Here is a 19704-nt window from a genome sequence, read left to right on the forward strand (position 1 = left end):
CTGCACACATGCATTTTATCATATGTAAATGATACCTGAATAAAGCTGATTCTAAATAAAATAGCCTGAGCTAAAAAGCTTTACAAACTAAAAAGTACAATGGAAAGAAAAGGAAGCCATCTGTGATCAGTCCAGCTGTACAGTGTAAGTGTAGAATTCTGTGGAGCTCCTCAGCCATAAGGACTTATCCTGGAGCCTAGGCTAGAACTAAGGAAGAATTGGCAGCAAAGGGCTTTATCCCAGTGGTAAGTTCAAGACCTAGCCCAGACGAGAGGGGTCTGGAGTTAAGCATGGACAACCAGGAAAAATAAGGTAGACATTGAGCAGGAGTTGTGCTCAGCTCTCTTCCCTACTCTGGGTGAGGAGTCAGGAACCATCAGTGCAAACAGAAGTGCATTTCTAGGGTATTAATTACTCGCAATTAAAGCAGGATAGCAGAGCATCTGCCTGGGCAGGTCTCCACTACTTCTCCATTTAATCTCCCTCCCTGTCCTGTTTTTTTGCTGTCTTTCCACATGACTCTGAGGTCTGGGAGAGCCTCCCAGAATGGAAACCTAACCCGACTCCTATTCATGTGCTCATGCTATGGTTCCACGCAGTCTTGGTCTAATGCCAGAGTCTTTGCAACATGCAGAGACCTCCTGCAATCTGGCCCTCTCACCCTCCAGCCACCTCCCCAATTCTCAGCATCCTGGTTTCCATTCCTGTGTGACACTTTATAGTTCACCAAAAATACCACTGCTTCCTCACATCAATGCTGAGCATGGGGAATTCCAGGAGGTTCTAAGAGCAGATCAGCTCTGGTGGTACCCTTGGCTGCCTGGATTAGACAGCCATAGGGGGATGCAGATGAGCCTTCTTACAGTCCATGGGGCCATGGTGGCAGCAGCCATGAAGTGTGTGGGGAGGGGGTGAGATGAGAGAAGGAATCCTAAGACATGGAGGTAGTGAGGTCAGCATGCTTTGAGGGAAGTGGGCCAGGTATGTGCCTTCTACATCACCATTTCTGATTGTCCCCTCTCTCCCTAGAGCATGTGGAAGAGCCACTTTCAAACTAGAGTCACTTATTAATGTCTAATAGGGGCACCTGGGTGGCTCAGTTGGTTAAACATCCGACTTTGGTTCAGGTCATGATCTCATGGTCCATGAGTTTGAGCCCCACGTCAGGATCTATGTTATCAGTTCAGAGCCTGGAGCCTGCTTCGGATTCTGTGTCTCCCTCTCTCTCTCTGCCCCTCCCCATTCACGCTCTTTCTCTCTCTCTCAAAAAATGAATAAATGTTAAAACAATTATTAATGTCTAATATTTACTCATTGCCAAGATGAACTATGTTGGCAGCTCTCACAAACCAATGTGACAGGCATTATCACTATCCCTGCAGTTCAGGTAGGAAACTGAGGCACAGAAAGGTGAGATCTGTTGCTCAGTGTTCTAGGGCTGAAATCTGAAGCCATACTCTGGTTCTATAGACCATGTCCTTTATCTTTGAGTCATACTGCCTCTGAGACAGAGACTTTGAGGTGCCTGTGGATAAACTACTTCCTCTCATGACATGTGATTTACTTCTGGCCAATATTATGAGCATAAGTGTTGGATGCAACTGCCAGGTCTGGCCCCTGGAGCATACTGTGTGGCTCTCTAAGCTCTCTCTCTCTTTCTTAACTTGTCAGCCAGATAGATGCAGAACACTTAACTGAGAGCCCAAGAAGTTCCATGGGGGAACCATGGGGCAAAAGTATCCTGGGTTCTTCCTCACTCTCAGAGGATAGCTTCCCAGGATGTCTGCCTAGTCAGAAACATCTGTACAAGTTTAAGTAACTGAGAAACAAACTGTGGTTATTAAATTCCTTTGTATTAAATATATTTTTGACTAAGACCTATTTGTTATAGCAGCACAACTTAGCCTATTATTAATGGCAAAGGTAAGAAATCTGGCAGACACTATCTCAACCAAGCGATTAAGGTTAACACCAACTGTGATACAACACATCAACATCATATACCTCCCAATAAGATTAACTGAGAAAGACACAATATTTCTGTGGCATTCTTGCCAAAAATGTGTAACTTCAATCTTATGATGAGAAAACTTCAGACAAGTTTAAATCGAAGGACATTATGAAAAATAACTTTCCAGTAAAGGAAAAACTCCAGAACTGTCACAGTGTGTAGGAGCCTGAGGAGACATAGCAATTAAATGCAAAGAATTGGATCCTGGGCCAGAAAAAAGGACATTAGTGAAAATTGGTGAAATGCAAAGGTCTATTACTTAGCAATATTGTGTTAATGCTAACTTCCTAATTTCAGTAATTATAGCATGTTATGTAAGATGTAAACATAAGAGGAAGGTGGATGAAGGGAGTACTAGAATTATCTGTGTTGTTTTACAACTTTGTGGTAAGACTAAAGTTATCTCAAAATAAAAAAAATAAAATAAATACACGAATACGAATGTGGTGATGAGCTACTGCCATATGGTAGCTTTGCTCTTGATACATTGTCATCAAGCCTGGACAATCAAGACCCACATTGGTTTATATACCTTCAAAAATTTTTTATTACAGAAAACTTCATTCTTCCAAGTCCGTTTCAAGGCCCACCTTATTTATTAAACTTGGACTTCTGTGTCTATTGGATTGAATACCTTTCTTGTTCCTTGGGTATCTGATATGGAGTCAAAAATTCTGTCTTTCATTGTAGGTTCTTGAGAAGAGGGACTGGGGCTCCGTAGCTACATTCCATTCTGTGAAGGCTATGAAACATCTGGTCACCTGGAGCACCAACAGCATTATGTCTTTGCCTGTGAGGTTAGGCAGGGGAGTCTGCCATGCTTCAGCATCTCCTCTGCACCCCTCTTTGGGCCCTGTGGACAATGTCACTGTGGGCCTGTGACCAGATCAAGGACCATAACTGAAGAGCCAGATATCAGTCCTAGAGTTAACACAAGGCATTACAGGCATGACTGTGTGCAGGTGGGGATGGTGGCATGTCAGTCCCCAGAAGTGCAGGGCTTTAGGCAGAAAATGCCAATAAGGTGAAAGGGTCTGTTTCTCAGAAGCAAGATGAGCAGATTAGGGAGGTCCTGGGAGCCCACACACTAAGGTGCACAGGTTTCAAATGCAAGAAACTGGGCAGCTGAAAGGAAGCCCATCCCAGAGCACATCAGGACAGATTTGGCCAGCCAGTGAACCAGTGCTTTAATAATGGAGAAAAATGTGGCTGTCACAGGGCTTTGCATGGAAGGCTGTGACTGCTATTTACTGAGCAGTTAACAGGGGAAGGGTGAGGCATTTGAGGGCGGCAGTTGAATCTCAGAGTAGCAGCCTCAGCAGAAGGAGGCTGGCAAAGGCTGCAGGGGTGAAAGAGACTTTGGACCCCATATCTGGGGTGGTGGGCTCATTGGAGATGGGTATTGAGGAGCTGCCAACAGGAGGAGTGGTCAAGGTTGCATTGGGAATGGCGGTTGAGGAGGTGTTGGCACTGTCTACACACTCAAACTTTCGGAAGATGACTCCTCCAATTGTCCGGTTCTCAGAAGATAGGAACTGACAGGTAGAGTTACTGATGTTGGAACAGCCTTTCAGCACAAGCATCTTAGACTCTGTGAATGCAATGGAGACAGTAAGGACTTCACCTCCCTTTTTGTGCTTTTTCCACAGGCCTCTCAGCAACCTGAAACCTGTTTTAAATCTAAAACAAGAGCTTAGAGGAAGGACCTAGGATCAAGAACACCAAATGGAGGGGCGCCTGGGTGGCTCAGCCAGTTAAGTGTCTGACTCTCGATGTTGGGTAAGGTCATGGTCTCATAGTTTGTGAGTTCCAGTCCTGCATCAGGCTCTCCACCAACAGCACAGAGCCTGCTTCAGATCCTCTTTCTCCCTTTCTCTCTTCCTCTCCTTCTCTCTGCCTCTGCTCTCTCTCTCTCTCTCTCTCTCTTTCAAAATAAATGAACATTAAAAAAACAAAATAACACCAAATGGTAATAGCAGAGGGGCCACATAGGTCAGAACACAGACCCCCACCTAACTCCAGAAGAAACTGAAGCTCCAGAAGGTGGATGCAAGCCTGAGCTCACAGAAATGAGCCTGGGACTCAAATCTCCAGTGTTTACTTGAAGAGCTGACAGGTGACAAAATCCAGGGATGGGCTCATCCCCTCTGCTGTCAGTCCAGGAAGGTCTTCTCCCAGACTCCCCTTCTCCAGGTTCTGCTTTCCATCCCCACTTTTCTTTAGACCTGAGTTCTCTCTGCCTGAATTTTCTCTAAGAAAACTAGAGGTGATCTTAATTCTAAATCTGAATTATATTGTATTTAACCCTGTTAAAGGTGCAAGTCCTAGGAAAAGGCCAAGGGAATTTGCAAAGAAGATGTTGTTGTGATTGCAACTACCATTATTGAGCTCATAGTATGGGCCAGTATTGCTCTAATGGCTACAACTTAAACAGCTCTGGGGAACAGTTCACAGGGGAGGAAAAACCTGGAAGGGACTAGCTACTTATCTGAAGAAGGGCTACAAACTTGCTTTGAGAAGGAAGGAAAACTCTCCAAATCCCTTTGAAGAAAACAATGACTTGCTTTTCTATAGAAAATAGCAGTGCTGGAGATTGAATTAGAGTGAGCTACAAAAATGTGTTGCTTGGCACATGTCTACAGTATTGGGGGGGGGGGGGGGGGGAAGTGGGCAAAAATAAACAAACAAAAAACACCCCTACATGTATAGCCACTTTGATCTGTCTGGCCTTCAGATTAAGTCAAATACTATGGATTAAAAAAAAAAATCTATCCTCGGCACCAAAAGATACCTGGGAACAAGCTGAGTGGAAAGAGAAATTCTTTCTGATGTTGTTGTTATCTTTAGACATAGTTTAGAATTAAACATCAGAACTGTGTTTAAATCCTAGGGATTTTTTTTTTTTTTTTTTTTTTTTAATTTTATTTTTTTATTTTTGGGACAGAGAGAGACAGAGCATGAATGGGGGAGGGGCAGAGAGAGAGAGACACACAGAATTGGAAACAGGCTCCAGGCTCCGAGCCATCAGCCCAGAGCCTGACGCGGGGCTCGAACTCACGGACCGCAAGATCGTGACCTGGCTGAAGTCGGACGCTTAACCGATTGCGCCACCCAGGCGCCCCAATCCTAGGGATTTTTAAATTTTTTTTGAAAATCCTTATATCACTAAATGAGAGAAGTCAATGTGAAAAGGCTACATACTATATGATTCCAAATATATGATATTCTGATAAAAGCAAAATTATGGGGAGAGTACAAAGATCTGAGGTTTCCAGGGGTAAGAGATTAATAGAGGATTTTTAGGGCAGTGAAACTACTGTGTGTGATGCTATAATGGTAGATACATGTCATTATACATTTGTCAAAACCTATGGAATATGCAACACAAACAGTGAATCCTAATGTAAACCTTGGACTCTGGGTAATAATGATGTGTCAATGTAGGTTCATAGATTACAACAAATGTTCGATTTTGGTGTGGAATGTTGATAGCAGGGGGAGTCTATGTATGTGTGGGAACACATATGGGGTATGTGGAAATCTCTTTACCTTTTTCTCAATTTTTCTGTAAACCTAAAACTCTTCTAAAAAATCTTTAAAAAAGTAAAAAATAGTTTCAAGATACGTGTGATGTTTGACCCAACTGAAAAATCTGCAATTACATGTAAACATGGATTTCCAATACTATAATTGCCATTAACAAAAGTTGAAATTAAATTGTACTTGAGTGTTGGTGTTCTGAAACTATTTTTATTCTGAGCCGTATTGTGACGGAGACTCACTGGCTGTTCTAATTTTAGCTTCATGTCTCTTCCTTTCCTGCTGGGCCACCACTAGACACCATTAGAATGCATTTCCACCCTCCAATGCAGTTTGGGTTCTGGCCAATAGAATGTGAGAAAGTGACTCATGCACCTCCAGACCTTGCCTATAAAAACCTGCCTGCTTGGGTGCCTGGGTGGCTCAGTAGGTTCATGAGTTTGAGCCCCCCATGGGCTCTCTGCTGTCAGTGGGGGGCCCACTTTGGATCCCCTGTCTCCCTCTCTCTGCCTCTCTCTCTCTCTCTCTCTCTCTCAAACATAAACATTAAAAAAAAAAAAAAGACTTTCCTGCCTTCCTCCACTCCTTCTCTTTCCCCCACCTATTGGTGAGATTCAAAGAATATAGCAGGCAGCTGCCAAGTCCTGGGTAGGTGGGAACCAGAGCCTCGAGATGGAAGAAACACAGGCCCCAAAACTCTGCAATCAACTGCCATATGAGCAAAAAATAAACATCTGTTACATTGAGCCAGAGGATTTAGAGGTTGCTTTTTAACAGTAATAAACATAACCTAACTAATAAATGTATTATTCCTTAAATACTTGGGTATAGTATTAGCTTTGTATTTTATAATGGTTAACTTGTGGGGCTCCTGGGTGGCTCAATCAGTTTAGAGTCAGACTCTTGGTTTCAGCTCAGGTCATGATCTCATGGTTTGTGAATTCAAGCCCCACATCAGGCTTTGTGCTGACAGCAGAGAACCTTCTTGGAATTCTCTCTCTCCCTCTCTCTCTGACCCTCTCTTACTCTCTCTCTTCCTCTCTAAATAAATAAATAAATAAATAAATAGTTAACTTGTATTTCATAATGGTTAATATCAAATTAATTCTATAGAAAAAAAGCAAATTGTTGGCTCTTAAACCCAATCTAACTCTTTCAGTCAGGTGATCCATGTTGTCATAAGCCGACACTTCTCAGTGACAAGTAGAGAGAAAAGTGTTAAGTATTAAAAGGAAATAAAAGCAAACACACACCCCCACAGAACAACCCAACCTAGTAAAGAAATAAATGCCAGGAATGACATGATCCACTTAAACAGGCCTGGCTTGATTATAAGCCACAGTAGAACAAGGTTCAAGAGGTGGACAGCCCAGAAGGAATGGTTCTGGACTAAGGTGGCAGAAATAGCAACCAGCTCAAGGCTACATTAACAGCCTCACTATCTCAAAGACATTCTGACCTTGTCTTTTTATCCTACTAACCTCCCCCAGCCTTCTTTTGTTAACCTAGAACTTATTACCCAACACTTGATATGTTTTCAACTCAAGTCTCATAAAAGGAAATTAAAACCCCAAGACGTACCAGTCTTAAATTCTGCAACTAGACTAACACACCGTTCTTCTTTATAACATTTCCTGGATTTCACACTACAGGAAGTTTCATTAGATCCATAACATGCAAGACACTCTGTGTTGTTGGACACATCTTCCTGTAGAGGAGCTGGGAAGAATAAGAGTAATTTAGAACAGTGTTAAAACACAGAACATGGCACTGCCTTGTACTGAAGGAGACAAGCAAGCAAATATGCTGGCCAGAGAGAACTTGAGAATGGGCAATTGCATGAAGACACTAATCATCCCAGCCAAATAGTTACATATCCTCCCAAAACAGTTATAGCACACAACCCCACACACTTGCCCTTACAAACCATTCAGTCTTTAAAAACTATGGTCAGTGGTTGTGTTGGGCTGAGAAGAAAACCAACTGATGTCAACATTAGCCAACTATCCTGAACACGCCAATAAGTGTATAGATGTTACTAAATCTTTCTCTGAATAAGGGTACCTGGGTGGCTCAGTCAAACATCCAATTTCGGTTCAGGTCATGATCTCACAGTGAGTTTGAGTCCTGTGTTGGGCACTGTGCTGACAGCTCAGAGTCTGGAGGCTGCTTCAGATTCTGTGTGTGTGTCTCTCTCTCTGCCCCTCCCCAACTCGTGCTCTGTCTCCCTCGCTCTCTCTAAATATATATATATCTCTCTCTCTGCCTCTCTCTCTCTGTTCCTCTCCCCCCAAAATAAATAAAACTTTAAATAAATAAATATTTCTCTGAATAAATGAACACATGCCATTACTTACCAAAATTATACTGAGACCCAGTTCTGCTATTAATGACCTATGCTAGAACTATGACCAATTAACCTTGCCTTTGTGGCTATGTTTTCTTCTCCTTGAAAAGAGAGCTTTGGTAGGAGGGGCATCTGGGTGGCTCAGTCAGTTAAGTATCCTACTCTTGATTTCAGTTCAGGTCAGGATCTCATAGTTCATGAGTTCAAGCCCCACATCGGGCTCTGCACTGACAGCAAGGAGCCTGCTCGAGATTCTCTCTCCCTCTCCATCTGTTCCTCTCCTGCTCTTTCTCTCTCAAAAATAAATAAACACTAAAAAGAGAGAGAGCTTTGTATGGACCAACAGTTGTCAAACTATGGTCCAAGAACTACTGGGAATCACCCAAGAATCTTTCAGGGAGTCCACAAGGTCAAAAACATTTTCATGATAATACTAAGATGTTCGTTGCCTCTTTCACTCTATTTCTTTCATGAATGTACAGTGGAGTTTTTGAAAGGTTACATGACATGAGAGATTGCAACAGATTAAATAAATGCACAAGCAAATCTGAGAATCCAGTTGTCTTCTATTAAGCCAGAAACCAAAGATGTTTGAGAAAATATGTAACAATGCCACTTTTCTTACTAAACATTATGTTTTGTTTTGGAAGATAGCTTTTTTCTATTTAAAAATGTTATTAATGTTCACATGTGGGTTTATTATTTTTTAGGAAGCTCAATAAAGATTTTTAAAATTTCTTTTGGACATTTTTTTAATTTTTAAAATTTCTAATACAGTAAATACTGATCATATGGATCACATAAATCAAAGTTCTCTGGAGTTCGCCATAATTTTTAATACCTACAGTCTTAAAATAGGGCCTGAAACCACATTTTAGAACTACTAATAAGCATCTAATTCCATCCAACTTGGAGTGCTGTGACTTCTGTCTGTACTTGGAAAAGAGGAAAGCATAAGAGTAGTGGTGGTTTTCCCATTTTCCTGTAATTGTTGTAATTGTTGTAAGTCAGCTATTTATATTACTTAGATATGTACTGAAGCTCTTGGACCTGAGATGTCCCCCAGAGAGTGAGAACCACAGGTGGCAAAGGAAGGGACAGGGCCAGGTAGACAGAGGGAGGATGGCACATTGCCAGCACCCACCTAGAGCATCACTGGTGTCATTACACTCCTTCCCTTGGCAACACTGGCTTGTAAAGTGAAAACGTTCTTCACCAGACACGTGGACAGTGAAAGCTTCAACCATGTCTCTTCCTTCCCTGCAGTTCTCTGCAGAGCAGGCCTTATCCTGATATAATGCAATGGCTGCCGCTGCACAAAGACAAACACAGAATATCATCCCTGGGTGCTGAAGCTTCAGAGAGGGCAGAGACCCTGAATAGTGACTGCTTCAGGAAACAGTAGAAACATATCCTCAGTTCAATGTGATTTCAGAGACACTTGGGAGAGTTTCCTGCAAAAAGAAAAAATTTTCCCCATGAGGTAGTTCCTTCCTTTTCCAGGAGACTAGCAGAGGTGCAGGCTAAACTTCAGGACAAAGACTGATGAGGAGCTTGAAAATGGTAGTTCGGGCCAATATTCCAAAGTGCACTTATCAGTCTTAGCATCTTGAAAAATAGCCAAGCAGATCTGATGGTCCTAAGTGCAATCTGATGTTAAACCTGAATACAGTCAAGCTTTTAGATCAGAGCTATCTGATATGGTAGTTAGTAGCTATATGTGGCTATTTAAAATTCAGCTCTTCAGTCATATAACCACATTTCAAGTGGCCAATAACTACATGAGGCTACTATATAAGACAGCATTGATGTAAACTTTTCCATTATTGAAGAAAGTTCTACTGAGCAGCATGGATCCAATTTATAGGAAAATACCAGAAATAGGGGAAGAAAGAAATGACACCACAAAGAAGCAATTAACCAAAGCCAGAATATGAGACAAATATAGGACAAATGGTCCAGTTTCTCCAACAAATCAGTGGGATTGAACAACAACAACAAAATGATGATTGATTCCTGTTATAAAACAAATTGGACATATTAGATCTGACAGCAAAATACAGTGTGAGGATTTTGTTTATATATAAATTCTAATACATTAACTATAACACAACATCTGAAACAATTGAGACATTTTTAAGATGTCCTGGCTACTACAGAAAATTAAAGAATTCCAGCTAATTTTCTTAGGCATATAAAGGTATGGTAGTTACATAAAGAGAAAAAAAAAGTCCTTATCAGAGATGAATAGTGAAGTATTTTTAGGTGAAATTACATGATATCTAAGTTTGCTTTAAAATACCATTGCATGGGCACCTGGGTGACCCAGTTGGTTAAGCATCCAATTGTGGCTTAGGTCATGATCTTATGGTTCATTAGTTCAAGCCCCACATCAGACTCTGCTCTGGCAGCTCAGAGTTTGCTTGGGATTCTGTCCCTGCCCCCATCTCTTTCTGCCCCTCCCCCACTTTCTCTCTGTCTCTCTTTTTCTCAAAAAAAAAAAAAAAAGTAAATTTTAAAACAGAAGAAAAAAGAAATTTCAAAAAATAAATAAAATATTATTACAAAAAAAGGCAAAATGTTGATAATTATTGACACAGGATAGTGGTTACATGGCAATGCATTATATTCTTCTTCTTGCTTTTGTGCATATTTGAAAATGCCCATAATAAAAAGTTAAAAATAAATCTAAGTGCTCTGAGAGAGAGGTAACAATCATGCCAGGAAAACACCCTGGGAGGGAGTATGAGTGAAAATATGTTGGATCTGGAACAGGAATGAGCACTGAAACAGAGAAAATTGGGGAGGAAAAATGGAAGAATGCAAGCACCCAGAGCAAAGTTCCTGCTTTGCAGTTTACTAAGAGGTTCCCCTGCTTCTCACATCCACTAATTCAGGTACAGAATGAGATTTCAGTCAAGGAAAACCATTCCAAAAAGCCACAAGGGCTTGTCTGTTTGCTCCTGCATTTTCAACTGACTTCTGAATTTTGCTTCTTCTGGAAGGCATATTCATGAGCCCATCTCTCTCTTTGCACAGCTGGGCCTTTCCTCAGCCTTCCTTTCTTCCCTGGCCACCCTCTCCAGCTCCTGCCCCATGCAAATCCCAGAAATGGGGGTTATAGCATCCCAGACTCACCTAGAGAAGAGTTGGCCAAGAAACTGGTACAGCTGACATTGGCACTTGAGGGACACCCAGTGATGCTGCTGTTGACACAGGAGTTTGTCAATGAATTACACTGCACACAACTCAGGGATTCTGGGGAGACAAGATGTCCAACATTGTCAACATTCAGGAGACACTTATAGAGTGTACTATGGACAAAACACCACATCCATCTCAAGCTAAAGGAATAGCTGGGAGGTATCCCTTCCCTCTGGCATCCCCCAAACTTGAGGCTGTGAGATATAGCCACCCCCATTAGTTTCTCTCCACTGTCCACCATTTCCCACTGGGAATAACCACAGCACAGAGCTCCAGCTCCACTGACACCAGTGTGCACAGAGAGGTCTCCCATTATCCACTGACCAGACTTTGACATGAGAGGCCACATGAGAGAACCCCAGAGCACCAAGAACAGAAGACCTTGATGAGGTGTGAAAAGAGGGGTGTCATTGTTTTCCCTCACCTACAGCTGTTACCACAAGTGCCGCGATGATACAGGTAAGGAGGATGCCTTTCATGGTGCTGGATCTGGTGTCTCACAAGGACAAGGACTGTGGCTGTACAGCTCTAAGCCTGAAGAGACACAAATAAGGCAGTCTGGGGTCTTGGAGCATCCCCTAATTGTAATAATACTTTGATAAGCCCAGCACACAGCCCATCCTTGTGAAAGAAAGAGTCAGCATTCTTAGCTGTGAGCACAGATTTGTGATGCAGTTTCTATGCTGTCCTTTTATGTGCATCAGTCTGGGATTTCCCCAATTCTGGATGCCTGCAGAAACATCTACACACGGATACAAAACGCAGCCTGTGCATTTCCTACGGAGCCACTTCAGGTACAAGATGGGCAAGCAGAAGATTGCCATCCCCACTGGGAATGGGATCCAAGAAGAAAGCTGGGCTTTCCTGTCCCAGAGCATAATGTAATCCTCTAGCTAATATCTGGCCTCATACACATAATTGAGGGGCTTACCGTTGTCATCACCACCCCAGTGGGCAGACACCTATTGAGAACTTTATTCTAAGCATTCTGTGTTCTTTAATTCATGTAATGCCTCCACCCTAGCAGACAGGTACTATTATTAACATCGCCCTCATTTCGTAGGGAAAATCAAGTCTCAGAGAGATTAAATAAATCACTCAAAGTCAAGGTCACATTCTTGGGAGGTGATAGAGCTGGGGTTAGCTAAGGCCCCTAACCACCACCCACACTGCCTCAAACTCATGTGAGTACCAGAGCCCCAGGCCTGAACACAATCAGCCTACAGGACTGAACCAGAGGCTCCAGCACACCAGTCTTTCTGTATCCACCAAACATCTGATAGCTACAGTTTCTCTGTATTCATTAGGATCCTGAATCAGAGCTCCCAGAATTTCATCTTGCCCATGTATCAAAGGAGCAAGGAGGGGAAGTATCTGGCTCTGCACGGAGTCCTTCCTGATTGTTAGCTCATTTACCCTACAAACAGTAGCCACAAGCTGCATGTGGCTATTTGAATTTAGATTCATTGAAATGTTGAAAAAAAACAACATTCTGTTTCTCAGTCACCTGGCTAGTGACCACTTATTGGCCAGCACAACTTTGGAACATTTCTTTCATCACAGAAAGTCCCAGCTCACAGTGTTGCTTATTGCTCTGCTCAGCAGGTGGCAAACTTATAGACAGAGATAATGAATGCTGCCCAAATTCACCCAGCTTGTTAGGCCAAAATTGGGACTTCATTCTGCATCCTTTAAGCTCCAAAGCTGAGTTTCACCATGATAGGGAGAACTGACCTTCACCTGGGAGCTGCAGCCCACCTCTCACCTCTCACCTTTCCACACTACATACATGTACACACCACACACACCACTTCAACTATGATCTCTTAGTTGACTTATTAGGGGTTGGTGAAAATGAAGAGAAACTAGTTCAATCAGGGGAGACAGATGGGCCCATATATTATCTAATGGCCACAAAATATAAAAAAAAAACAAGGAGAAAAATTAAGTATGTCTAATTTGAAGCTTGTGGCAGATGTTCTCTTCATTGCACCCTGCATGTGCCCATGCCCGATGACCCCTCCAGGCTTCAGGAACCCCAGTAGGGAGAGAGGCTCATGGGAGTGAGCCTCCTGGGAAGGGTCTTCTCAAGCCCTGTGAGTGTGGAAGAGGATGGAAAGGGAGGTAAAGAGATGAGTGTAAAGAGGCCATAGCAGCCATGCCTGGTACATAAATTGCTTCTCCTTGTGGCATAAACATGATTATTAGACTCATTTTCGTAGGGAAATAAAGGAGGCCCAGAGAGATCAGGATCCAGTCCAGGGACACATGGCAGAGAGTCAGAGTCTGGAGTGGTGAGAACTTGGGCCCTGCTTGCCACCTCTGAAGCCAGTGAGGTGGAGGTTGGGAAAGGGAGCCTCATATGGAAAATGTGAACACGCAGCATCTAAAAAAACCCTTTGCAAAGTACTTCCTTCCACTCATTCTATAATTGGACATTTTCAATAGCCTGAGAGGGTTCTACCACAATTGCTTTCATTTTATACATAGGCAAGCAGAGTTCAGAGCAGGTATGAAAAGGACAAAGCACATACCATGAGCAAACCCCACAATGCACACATCTCTCCTCACCAGGCTTCCCTTTCCTGAGTGTTGCTAAAGAAGCCAGAGCTATGAGAATGCCCTGGACTACAACCACCCCCACAATGCCCTTCCCTTGGTTTCAGCTCCTCTCAAGGTGGGACACCCTCCCCCCACCCCCACAGCTTGGCTTCAGCCCCTCACCTTCAGAGTCTGTCCTGGAGACTGCCCACAGAAGGTGGATCCCAGCAGAGGATTAGAGCAGGTGTGTGAAGGGCCTTATATAGCAGGTGACTACACAATCAGAAACCACAGCTGCCTGCAGGGAGGGGCTTCTGGGTCAGGCTGGACTCTGCCCAGCCACAGGGCCACAGGGAGCTTAATCCTTTGGCAGCTGTGCAATTGGTCAACTATCTGAGGCCTCCAGAATTTGAGTGCAACTTTGGTTAAGGCCTGCCTTTGGCAAAGCATGCAAGAAGTAAGATGTGTCTCAGGCATGGTCTTATGTTGGCTGTGGCCCACAGAATGGATTAAAGTATCTGTTAATAAGTCACAAGCCTCACATTATACCAGCTCGATAAAGCAGTCACCTTGATTTACAGATAAGGAAATGAAGGCACAGGAGAGAAACATAAGAGACTTGCCCAAGATCACACAGCTCAGGCAAAGTCAGAACTCAGAATCAGGCCACATAGAGTCCATGCAGCTTAGGAAAGGGGAGTCAGGCCCCATGGGGCCTCAATAAGTCTCAGAGTCCTTTAGCCAAGATGAGGGCAAACCCACTGTGCAACCTCACAGGGTAGAGGGGTCACGAAGCCCTTGCTTGCAGCATGTCCTACATGCCTGTGTGAGGGGCCCACAAGCATTTCTGCTGCCAACACCAACACTCGAATTCATCCAGCCTCACCATCAGGGAAGCCACTATTGATAAGAACCTGGGTCAGCACCTCCCAGCAGCCTCACATTGTGCCATCGATGCTCCTGGCATTGAGAATAAACTGGAGTTACCTGCTTTTTTCTTCTTTCTGCTGTCCCTGCCACCTCAAGACACATATGCATGCACATTCATGCACACACTGACATACACACAACCTCAGACATATATTCACACACATCATAAACCACAGACACACACACACAAATATCCATACATACACACACACACACACACACACACACACACACACACACCACATCACACCAACATCCCCAGCCTTCAGTTAAACTTGGAGTTCCCCGTTCTTGAAAATATCTCTTTGTTTTTTAAAAAAAAGTATGTATGTATGTATGTATTTATTTATCTTGAGAGAAAGAGAGAGCGTGAGCCAGGGAGGAGCAGAAAGAGAGAGAGACAGAGGATCCCAAGCCCTGACCCAGGGCTCCAACTTGAGATGGGGGGCTCCATCTCACAAACCATGAAAACATGACCTGAACCAAAATCAAGAGTCAGATGCTTAACTGACTGAGCACCCAGGCATCCTGAAAATACTACTTATCCATTTGACCTACTCTGTCACTCAGCTTTCCCTCCTTTTCCCAAGCTCATGTTTTCATTCAACAAACATTTTTTTTTTTTTTTGCACTATGCATCAGGTCTGCTCCAAGCATTTGGGAGGTATCTGAGCAAAGAGACAGAGACTGCCCTCCTTGAGTGTAGTCATGAATGTGAAACAGAAAACATAAATAAAGTGATAAACAAGCAAATTACAGAGTAGATTAGAATGTGGTGCCTGCTCTGACGAAAAGACAGAGAAAAGCAAAAGCAAAGGTGAAGGACCAAGCATGCTGGGGAACACAGGATTCAATTTTAAATAAGGAGGTCTGCATTGGTCTCATGAAGAAGGTGAAATTTGGGTCATTTTTGTAAGCAGAGCCTCTGACCATCCTTTGTTTTCTCTTGCTCTCTCCTACCCTCAGGATGGCTATAACAGCATTTTCCTAAACAAAGGTAAGTCCCTCCCTAACAGAATTTGTTATGTCTTCACTCCAGCCACCTGGGACACCCCATTAGGAGAGGTGGTAGCAGGAGTAGCCAATGGGATGTGGTGAAAGAAAAGGCCTATGCATTGGACTTTCCCCAGCCTAAGATGGGGGATTTGAAAGGCACAATAACAGCCCCAGGGACCACTCTGTTAACACACTGAAAACTGACAGGAGAATCAGGCTAATCTACATTAATCCTTCTCAGAAGGCACCAGATCCCCAGGAAAATGGGCCAAAGGCAACTAGGAAGGTCTGGATCTGAATGCAGTCTTTGCCTTTCTTGCCACATAAGTTACTTATTAATCTGTCTCACTGGGCCTGAGTTCCCCAACTATAAAATGGGAACATCAAACCTCAAAGAAATGCTTGTTCATTATTTATTTCCTTCTTCATTCCTCACCCCATCCCATTGTGTTGTTTCTAATGTCATATAACAACAATGACATGGGAGGTGGGGGGTGATCTTGAGTGATTTGGTTGCAGCCCTGGAGCTCAGCTGTACACAGCCATTCACAGCAGTCCTGGATTTGCCCTACCCAAGGTCTAGACAGTATATAGATGGGTATCATAACCCCCCTTGACAGATAAGGATGCTGAGCCCCAAAGAGGCCTCTTTGTTAGGCCTTCAGACACCTGGGCCAATATTCTTTCCACTCCAACACAGCTCATGTAGGGCCAGCCTCGGCCCCAGGGTTGGGAACATTGACCCACCTTCCCTCCTCCCGTTCTATTCCATAGTCAGCATGGAACTATCAGAACTAAAAAGCTGGAATCAGTCACGAAACATTGTAAAAACGCACGCCCTAAAGCAGACACTCCTTCTGACTAGCCAAGAAGTCCAGGGACCCAAGAGAAGAAAGACCTCAACACACAATCTAACTTTTGCTCCTAAACTAAGGACACTGGGCATGCCTCAGGCACCCTGGTTCTATTATCACCTTAGAAGAGAACAAAGCTGGCTGTCCTCATGACCATTCAGCAGGGGTAAGCTAAAACTCACCCAGATATTGGAGAGCTTCTCTGGGGTGTGAACCTGAAAGGCATGTGGAAAATGGGTTTCCTAAACTATCAACAAAGCTTGACGATGAGTTCTCAGAGAAGTGCACTCCATTTTAGAATAAATTTGCAGAGGTAGGCAGGGTCAGGGCAGGACATCCAGAACAGAAACTCCAATAGGGATCTAAGCCAAAAACTCAGCTAAATGTCCTTCACACATGTTCCACCTGCTCTCCATCTGTTTGCTTCAGGGAACTTTCATTGCCTGGCTTGTTCCTCCAGCTTGAAAACGTGAAAATGAGCTAAAATCATTAAATTACTCTTCCAAGTATTCCTGATCTGCAGAAACCACTCAGGGAAAATGGGAATGCTCTAAGAGATAGGCCTCCCCAATAGTCCATGCCCTGTGCAAGATAACAATCCCTGAGTCTTGGGTTCCCCATCTGTCAAATGGAGACAGCAATACCACCTACTTCTTAAGAGCTGTTCTGAGGCTTAAAGGAAATCACTGACATTCTGTATGTACTTATCATGTTGAAAGGGCTCCAAAAATGATGCTTCCCACTGCTGTCACTTTATGAGCTTACACCAGTGACATCATAGCCCGGGAGAATACACAAAGCCACACAGAGCAGGGGCTAAGATGAAGCCTGACCTCAGAGTGCTCCTCTGTCACTTACCAATTGATTGAGCTTAAACAGTTCGTTTAAGACTCATTCTCTGAGTCTTGGTTTCTTCACCTGAAAGAAAGGGACATCCACAATACCCAATGTGTTACAAAGATTAAGAGGAAAGCCATGATACTTTTTGCACAATGCATACACTATTATAAATCTAGCCCAAGAAAATGTGGCTATTATCATTAATTTAGTCACTCAAAGTTTACCTGGTCTTCCTTTGTGGCAGGCAACCTGTCTAGTACTAAATAAATAATTATCTCAGGAAATTTTCAACATGACCATTTCCCAATAGACTCCTGGCTCTAAATGCAAGGCCTTTTGAAAGAATTGTTGCATCCAACATTATATAAAATCAGTTTGTTTGCATGATCTACTCTTGTGGACCTCCACTGGACTGATGAGGAAAACAAAACCCAACAGACAGGCCTGGCTTGACACCTGGCTACACCACTTATCAGGTCTGTAAACTTGTTTAAAATTCTCAGCATCTCCATCAAAACAAAAGGAGAAAAATGTCTATTTCACACAGATACTGACTCACATAGTGGCTGACACACAAAAAGCACTAAATTAAAATGGATGCCCCTTTCCCCAAATCCTTTTTCTGACAATTAAGACCTAAATTCCTCATTTATTCAAGAAAATATATGTTAGTGCCTTTATGCCAACCTCTGGATAGTGGGAATACAAAGCCCTTGCCCTCCCTAAGATTTAAGCTGATAACAACTACAAACAAACAAGAAAACATTTTTTTAATACAAGTAAACAGACATATAAAGATAATTGCAAATCGAAGACTTGAGATGGAAACAAAATGGTAGCTGAGATAGGAAAGAATTGGGTTAAGTCAGGGAGACATCTCTGATAAGTGAGAAAACCATGCAAAGGCAAGGAGGTCAGATGGCTCCCAGAAGAGGACAAAAAGCATGATCAAAAAAAGGCTCTTTGGTGAAAGACATGCCTTGCTTAAGGGACTGAGCAGAGGAACACCAGTTTATGGAAGAATCACAAGGTTAGTATTCACCCCCTCCTGAGCTCACTTCAATATTTTATGTTGGTTCTTACAAGAAGCTTAGATTAGGTGCAAAGAGCACTAGACTTGTTGTCAGGATATGGGTGTTCAAAGTTAGTTTTGTAATTTACTAGCTATTATGTTAACTTTTATCCATGAATCACAACTTCCTTATCTATAAGATGGTAAAATTAGTAATAACTACCGAGAAGAAAATGGATGGTGACCTCCCGCCCTCATCTACAAAACATAAAGAGAAATAATTCTCCACTGGCTACATCATTTCTAACAAATGAGGTAGGTGAGCCAGACTAACAAACATCCCTTAAACATCATGCCAAGGTTATTGCATCCATGTGGAATAGAGTCAAAGTCATGTTGACAGGAAGATGGGCTTTCTTTATATAAGACTGAATTACATTGTCTTGGGAAGAATATTAACACCCACTTTTGCCCTCTGAGTAATGAGTGAGGTAAACTGCAGGTACTTCCACTATTGAGGAGTCTGAACTGGATCTGTTTACCTACCTCCCTTCTCATCCTTCCACTCTTCAGAACCAGAAACCCTGGACAGAAAATGGCCTCCATTAGCAGCTGTTCAGAGCCCAAAGTGATGGTACTGGGGAGACTCCTGAAAGAAACAAAGCATGAGGTAGTTCATGTCTCTTGGTATTCAGTGGAGTTGAATTTCTCTGGAGAATGGGAAGTGGGGAGAGAAAGTAGAAGAGTGGAGCCTTCATTAAAAGAGAAAGAGGGATGGAAATTAGGGAGAGGTGAGGAGAGATAGACACAGAAGAAAAAAGGATAATTCAGGACCTTCCTTCCCTCCTTCTTCCTCCTCTGTGAGGCCCAGGACAAAAGTGAGTTGACTCAGGATCTTTCTAGATGTAGCTGTCTGCTGCTTCCCACCAATCTGTCACAGAATGCTCCTCCACCAATAGGCAAAACTGGCCAATTTCATTAAAGTGTGATAAATAGTTTCCAATCACTCTGATGGTGATAGTGATGACAAATGATAGTGCTGCTTTGTAGTGTGTATGTTTTTCTTTTACTATACTTTCTTTTAAAAATAAAATCTAGAAACCCTATGGAAGTTCCAGATGTTTGTTTGAGAGTCTAGGACATGAAACTCATTCTTCTGTTCAGCCAACATGTTCTAAAAACAGCATTTAGAATGGAGAAGAGTTAGGAAAGACTGTCAGGACTAAAGGAAGGGAAAAAAAAGTACAAAGGCAGCTGAAAACAGACAAGTCATGAGACTATCTCCTGTAGCTTGCTTCCAAGGCTGTGTCTATTAACTCATGGGTATAAGGACAGGATTTCCATGTCCTTGTGACTCATTCAAATGGAATGTTTATTTAGGAATATGATACCATTTAAGACATATTAAATGAGCTATTAAAGGATGAAA

General features: G+C 42.9%; 1 protein-coding gene across 1 annotated transcript; it reads right to left on the reverse strand.

Annotated features, from left to right (window-relative positions):
• Positions 1-2963: 2963 nt before the first annotated feature.
• On the reverse strand, positions 2964-11581 carry LYPD8 (LY6/PLAUR domain containing 8). The gene is made up of 5 exons (XM_047873592.1): positions 11527-11581; positions 11037-11156; positions 9043-9210; positions 7133-7270; positions 2964-3602 (listed from the first exon to the last, which is right to left on the reverse strand). The coding sequence occupies exons 1-5, from the start codon at positions 11579-11581 to the stop codon at positions 3313-3315; spliced, it is 771 nt and encodes a 256-aa protein (XP_047729548.1). The 3' UTR covers positions 2964-3312.
• Positions 11582-19704: the final 8123 nt, after the last annotated feature.

This window comes from Prionailurus viverrinus, chromosome A1 (assembly GCF_022837055.1).
Source record: "Prionailurus viverrinus isolate Anna chromosome A1, UM_Priviv_1.0, whole genome shotgun sequence".
NCBI classification, from domain to species: Eukaryota; Metazoa; Chordata; class Mammalia; order Carnivora; family Felidae; genus Prionailurus; species Prionailurus viverrinus.

Bases quoted from the DNA above. Each gene is read 5' to 3' on its own strand.
- LYPD8 (XM_047873592.1), bottom strand. From the start codon at position 11,581: ATGAAAGGCATCCTCCTTACCTGTATCATCGCGGCACTTGTGGTAACA. The intron at 11,157-11,526 runs GTGAGGGAAAAC...TTGTCTCCCCAG, and splicing joins ACTTGTGGTAACAGCTGTAG to AATCCCTGAGTTGTGTGCAG. The intron at 3,603-7,132 runs GTACGTCTTGGG...TTGCATTCACAG, and splicing joins AGTTGCAGAATTTAAGACTG to AGTCTAAGATGCTTGTGCTG.